Source organism: Oncorhynchus keta, chromosome 35 (genome assembly GCF_023373465.1).
Source record: "Oncorhynchus keta strain PuntledgeMale-10-30-2019 chromosome 35, Oket_V2, whole genome shotgun sequence".
Taxonomy (NCBI): Eukaryota; Metazoa; Chordata; class Actinopteri; order Salmoniformes; family Salmonidae; genus Oncorhynchus; species Oncorhynchus keta.
In genome coordinates, this window is record NC_068455.1 from 29,726,324 (window position 1) to 29,733,263 (window position 6,940).

At 40.1% G+C, this 6,940-nt stretch overlaps 1 protein-coding gene across 2 annotated transcripts; it reads right to left on the bottom strand.

Moving 5' to 3' along the window:
* Window positions 1-35: 35 nt before the first annotated feature.
* zdhhc22 (zinc finger DHHC-type palmitoyltransferase 22) lies at window positions 36-6,664 on the bottom strand. Of its 2 annotated transcripts, XM_035753696.2 has the most exons (3): window positions 6,517-6,664; window positions 4,840-5,397; window positions 36-4,741 (listed from the first exon to the last, which is right to left on the bottom strand). In XM_035753696.2, the coding sequence occupies exons 2-3, from the start codon at window positions 5,393-5,395 to the stop codon at window positions 4,458-4,460; spliced, it is 840 nt and encodes a 279-aa protein (XP_035609589.1). In that variant the 5' UTR covers window positions 5,396-5,397; window positions 6,517-6,664; the 3' UTR covers window positions 36-4,457. The 2 variants fall into 2 exon arrangements, with proteins under 2 accessions (XP_035609589.1, XP_035609590.1); XM_035753697.2 differs by lacking the exon at window positions 6,517-6,664 and having other exon boundaries at window positions 4,840-5,523.
* Between the last annotated feature and the right edge of the window lie 276 nt (window positions 6,665-6,940).

The window sequence follows — 6,940 nt, forward strand, 5'->3', positions numbered from 1 at the left end:
CTACAAAGCAGTTTGTTTTTCCATAAGATAATTTATTTGCTCCAGATGGAATCTAATACCAGAATAAATACCAGAATATTCATTACAGTTAAAGATGGGCTGTAAAATGTTATACAGTGCCTTCAGAAAGTATTCACACCCCTTGACTTTTTCCATATTTTGTTGTGTTACATTTGACATTTCTACAATTTAGATTGTTTTGTCACAGGCCTACACACAATACCACATAATGTCAAAGTGGAATTATATATTTATTTTACCATTTTAATCAAAAATGAAAAGCTGAAATGACTCAAGACAAGTATTCAATCCCTTTGTTATAGCAAGCCTAAATAAGTTCAGAAGTGAACATTTGCTTAAGTCACTATACTGTAAGTTGCATGGAATCACTCTGTGTGCAATAATAGTGTTTAACATACCTCATCTCTGTACAAATATTTGTAAAGTCCCTCAGTCGAGCAGTGCATTTTAAACCGATTCAACCAAAAAGACCAGGAAGGTTTTCAAATGCCTCGCAAAGAAGGGCACCTATTGGTAGATGGTTTTTGTTTTTTTAAGTAGACATTGAATATCTCTGAGCATAGTGAAGTTATTACACTTTGGATTGTGTATCAATACATCCAGTCATTACAAATATACAATGGCAAATATACAATGGCTGTGTGTGTGGAGAAAACAGAGGCTGGATCAACAACATTGTAGTTACTCCACAATACTACACTAAGAGTGAAATAAACATCCATTGTGTTTACAACAAGGCACTAAAGTAATACTGCAAAAAAGGCTGCAAAAAAAATACTTTTTGTCCTGAATATAAACTTATGTTTGGGGCAAATCCAATACAACACATTACTGAGTACCACTCTCCATATCTTCAAGCATAGTGGTGGCTGCATCATGTTATGTGTATGCTTGTAAGGACTGGGGAGTTCTTCAGGATAAAAAAAGAAACAGAATGGTGCTAAGCACAGGTAAAATCCTAGAGGGAACCTGGTTTAGTCCGCTTTCCACTAGACACTGGGAGATGAATTAACTTTTCAGCAGGACAATAACCTAAAATCAATAGTTCATTTTTACTTAAATTGGCTTCAAAAATCTATGGCAAGACTTAAATGATTTTCTAGCAATGATCAACAATTTGACAGAATTTTGAAAATAATAATGGGCAAATATTGTACAATCTAGGGATACAAAGCTCTTAGACTTACCCAGAAGAGACTTACCCAGAAAGACTTGCAGCTGTAATCGCGGCAAAGGTGATTTATAACATGTATTGACTCAGGGGTGTGAATACTTATGGAAATGAGATATTTCTGTATTTCATTTTCAATAAATTTGCTAAATTTTCTAAAAACACGTTTTTCATTTGTTATCATGGGGTATGTAGATGGGTGAGAAAACAAATAAATGTAATCTATTTTAAATGCAGGCTGTAACAACAGCCTGCATACCCCCCCATATGAATACTTTCTGAAGGCACAATCTCTTGCTCAACAAATTTGGAACAAGTGTACAGTCTTATTGTAGGATCCCACCATGAACAAATCCAAACTACGGTTCATCATCTTTGGGGTCATTTGTAGGTACAGGCCATACGACAACAATGGACATAATAGTTTGGACATAAAGATCAGCAACCTGAATTCTTACCCTGTTTTCCTCTGCTGTAGATTTCTGTTTCTCCTTGTAAAGCACTGTCTGAATGTGTATCTACAAACTGATAACACATTTCCCCTATTTTCAGAGAAAACTTATCAACAACAAAAAGTATTTAAATTGGTGTTCTAGTTCAAATGTTGTTATGCAATAGAATGTTCCATACTCCTGATACCATTGTAAGCCTGGCAAATTGTGCTATACAGCCATTTTAGTGAGTTTTCCCTCCAGTGGAGTTACATATTGTTAGCGACAGTAGCCCTTTGGTGAAAGTTAAAACTGGGAAATCTACAAAAGAAAATCACTTTGTTGATGACAATAACAACATCTTCCCCCCATTATGTGTAGGTCCCAACATCTGCCCCAATACAGTCATTTATGCTACTGTGTTTTCCTGAATGTCTAAATAATAATAAATGTTTGGAGTATCATACCTGTGCATACCAGCTAAAGACTCTAAATCCTTATTTGAAATGTTCTATCACAGCATTTTGTGTTAAATGCTATCTAGCAACATATTGCCACAAAATCCGCACAGGAAAGGTAAGCATGCACTTAGTTATTTAAGTGTAACCACTACATGAATTATAATTGATATCATGTAGTCCAAAATAACTACACACAGTGCATTCGGAAAGTATTCAGACACCTTCACTTTTTCCACATTTTGTTATGTTACAGCCTTATTCTAAAATGGATTAAAACAATTATTTTCCTCAATCTACAGACAAGATCCCATGATGACAAAGCGAAAACAGGTTATTAGAAAATTTAGCAAATGTACTAAAAATAAAAAAGCAGATCTTATTTGCATAAGTATTCAGACTCTTTGCTAAGAGACTCGAAATTGAGCTCAGGTACATCCTGTTTCCATTGATCATCTTGAGATGTTTCTACAACTTGATTGGAGTCCACCTGTGGTAATTTCAATAGATTGGACATAATTTGGAAAGGCACACACCTGTCTATATAAGATCCCATAGTTGACAGTGCATGTCAGAGCAAAAACCAAGCAATGAGGTCCAAGGAATTGTCCTTAGAGCTCCGAGACAGGATTGTGTCGAGGCACAGATCTGGTGAAGGGTACCAAAACATTCCTGCAGCATTGAAGGTTCCCAAGAACACAGTGGCCTCCATCAAGTCTTACGCCGAAGAAGTTTGGAACCACCAAGACTCTTTCTAGAGCTGGCCGCCAGGCCAAACTGAGCAATCAGGGGATAAGAGCCTTGGTCAGTTAGGTGACCAAGAACCTGATGGTCACTCTGACAGAGCTCCAGAGTTTCTCTGTGGAGATGGGAGAACCTTTCAGAAGGACAACCATCTCTGCAGCACTCCACCAATCAGGCCTTTTTGGTAGAGTGGCGAGACAGCAGCCACTCCTCAATAAAAGGCACATGACAGCCCGCTTGGAGATTGCCAAAAGACACCTAAAGGACTCTTAGACCATGAGAAACAAGATTGAACTCTTTGGCCTGAATGCCAAACTTCATATCTGGAGGAAACTAAGCACCGCTCATCACCTGGCCAATACCATCCCTACGGTGGAGCATGGTGGTGGCAACATCATGCTGTGGGGATGTTTTTCAGCGGCAATGACTGGGAGACCAGTCAGGATTGAGGCAAAGATGAACGGAGCAAAGTACAGAGAGATCCTTGATGAAACCTGCTCAACAGCGCTCAGGACCTCAGACTAGGGCGAAGGTTCACCTTCCATCAGTACAACGACCCTAAGCACACAGCCAAGACAGGCTTTGGGACTCTGAATGTCCTTGAGTGGCCCAGCCAGAGCCCAAACTTGAACCTTATCGAATATCTCTGGAAAGACCTGAAAATAGCTGTGCAGCGACGCTCCCCATCCAATCTGACAGAGCTTGAGAGGATCTGCAGAGAAGAATGGGAGAAACTCCCCAAATACGGGTGTGCCAAACTTGTAGCTGTAATCGCTGACAACTGTGCTTCAACAAAATATTGAGTAAAGGGTCTGAATACTTATGTAAATGTGATATTTCCAATTTTTATTTTTAATAATTTGCACACAAAAAATATCTGTTTTTGCTTTGTCATTATGAGGTATTGTGTGTAGATTAATGAGGGGGGTAAAAAGCTATTTAATCAATTTTTGAATAAGGCTGTAAAGTAACAAAATGTGGAAAAAGTCAAGGGTTCTGAATAATTTCCAAATGCAGTGTACATACTTATACATCTTCTTGGATTGCTTTTTACACCTGCATTCCATACACTTCTCAGATTGCTCTTGTTCCTGTCCTTCAAGGAATGTATTCATGTATACATTCTGTGAATAGTAGACCAATGTCATTAAAAGCCATTATCAGTAAGTTATTTATATATATATATATATATATATATATATATATATATATATGTGTGTGTGTATATATGCTGAGCACAGTTTTCTGTATACGAGTTAAGATGAAGAGGTCAGAACAGGTATGTGTGGGCATATCTATCTATCATGGACACATTATGTTTGTTCTGGGCTTCCCTCATTTGATGTACATTTTAAACTATCCTCCTGACAAGCCCAACAAGGAAGCATGATGATGAGTCAATGGGAAGATGTCAATTTCATACTCCTCGCGTCCTCTCTCTTTGTCTCCTTCTCATAACCCATTGGAGGAGAAGGTCAGAGGGGTGGGACCTCTGGCTTTCTCATCCAATGGGTTTTGAGACGGAGACGAAGAGAGAGGACTCGAGGAGTATGCAATTGATATCTTCTTTATGTGAACCACTGGGGGTAGTTCATGTGAATGATGTCCAGGTTCTCTCTACCCTGGTGAACCTCAGTCATGTTTATGGTGGTGGGCAGCGACCTCTCCTGAAAAGGCCTCCACTGTCTGTACTGGCAGGAAAAGCCCCACCGCCCAGTGGGAGCCAAACACATCACTCAGGTTGTCCTTCCAGGAGCTGCAGCTCTCCACCAGCTGGCCTCGCTTCATCTGGCAGTAGGTCTGCCCCCGCGCTACCAGCAGCACCTGCTGACAGCAGAACCCTGCACACACCAAGCCGATGCCCAGCCACACATATAGCATCAACACCAGGAAGAACTGCAGACCTGAAATAACTCCTGATAGGGAGGGAAATAGAGGAGAAAGAAGAGCGCTTGGTAAGTTCAGAAACTCAATATCCTTGCATAAACTTTAAAGTGCTATATGTGAAACTCACCGAGGAAGAAGTAACCAGTCGAGAGGGGCAGAAGGGTGAGGAAAGTCAATGGGTTCTCAAAGGAGATGTTGTATTCCACAGTTAGAAAGGCCACACCAAGAACCAAGGAGTACAAACAAGTGCATGACGTGTATATGCAGAACATGATGAAGTATCGCATGTTTTTGTTGCCAATGCAATTTCCAGTAAAAAAACAGTGGTGGTCCCTCCTGAGTATGACTTTCTTACAGAGTTTGCAGAAGTGGCGACCGTTGAGGAGGTAGTGGGCGTCTATTTTATCTGAGCAATCTGCAGAACATGCAGGAATCACGGTCTCATTTGCGCTCTCAGCGGGGTACTTTATAGTCATGACATAGTTACCTAAAGCGTTCAGCATCAGGTATAGGAAAATGGCGGTGTGAATCACAGTTGATGCTCTCAGTGAGATGCCCGGGCTTTGAAAAATCGTTGGGATGAAAAAGCAGAAGTGAAAAATGAAGGTTACCGCTGTGGCCGAGAAAAAGTATGCTGGGGCGACAGCGTTGAGGAGTCTTAATTTAAACATCCTGATTATCATTCCTGTGATAAAATGGAGACGAGCGTTAGGCTACTTATTACATGACTACAGTATTGTGTAACTGGGTAGGTGTGCACAAGGCGACAGTGGTGCTGAAAAGGACAGCTCCTCTGCGTATAGGACTATAAGCAAAGTGCAGTAAGTACACATTTTGTAAAAAAACAAACATATTTGATCTGTTGAAATGACAAGGTATATTATCTGATTTAATGTGGTATTTAGTTTCTTGACACAAGAACAAGTCAGTCAGCCAATCAAATTATATTATGAAGTTCCAGAAATTGCTTTCTGTCGAGAAAGAAAAAGACTTAAGTCAGATTTTGCAGATACATTGTTTACATAGTTACTGTACTTTGCCTTTGTAGGGAGCTCTATGCATAAAAATAGCCTATGTAGCCTATGACATCGATTATTATGGAGGGTCAATGACACAAATAAGATTAAAAGGTAGGATTTGGATTAAACAGAATTACATAGGCATCTTGCCGAAATTAACATCTGGCACTCCTAAATTAGCTAATCCAGATCTGCAAATCTCTACAAACAGATGATACCACCAACAAGATCTTGTTCTCTATAGAAAAACAACAGAAACCCAGTTCACAATTGTGGCATTAATTCCCTGTAGCCTATTGTGTGGTTATATTTTGACCAATGAAATCAAAGATAACGAAGGGGACATCCTGCTGTCTGACCTGAGAGATATTGTGACTGATGCTCCATATAGAAAAAAGTCCAACATTGCTTGCCATTGTCACTGTGAATGGTTAGAATTCCTTAATGAATCTGACCTGAAATCACAAGGTTACCGTCTATACATGGAAGATATTTTTTCAGTGTTTGGCAGAATCGGTGGTTCAGTACAGTAGCCTACTGTACTGAAACAAGGCACATTAAAATAATGTGCAAGGACTTTGCGAGTTATTTTCCCTATGTGCTTATAGAACCCTTGAATAGGCTACAAGGTCCATGGTTATTTATAGAGATTGAAAACACAATTTGCAGCTTAGTTTTGTTCCGTTATCTGAACAATCGAGATAACAGTAATGTAGGCTACAGAGTACTCAACAACACCTTTCCCTTTCAAGCAAGAGCTACCGGCCTACTGAGACATACTGTACCTGTCGTCGGCTCTGTTGATTCCCAGGAGCTGTCCTTTCAGCACCTTAGCGGAATCCTCATGTGCGCAGGCACTGGCAATGGATAACTCATTCAAAAACGAAGAGCTCTTGCGCTGTCAAGACGATAGTTAATGAGCTTGTTCGTTCATTCTGCGATGTTTCTGGATTGTCTAGCACCGCCTGTTGGCGTGGATGCGGTCATAAGGATAGAGGACAACCATAGAGAATGATAGAGGCCTCTAGTGGTCCAAATTCCATTCTAGCATGGGCAGCGCCATTGAGAGCTTTCACCATGCTTCCGCCATTTTACAGTACTCAAAGTAGTCAACTGTGTTGGGATTCCTATAGGTTGTAGCATCAATGGCACTGCCCATTTTGTCCCAGACGCTGTAATAGCACATATATAAGATAAGTCCTCTATCTA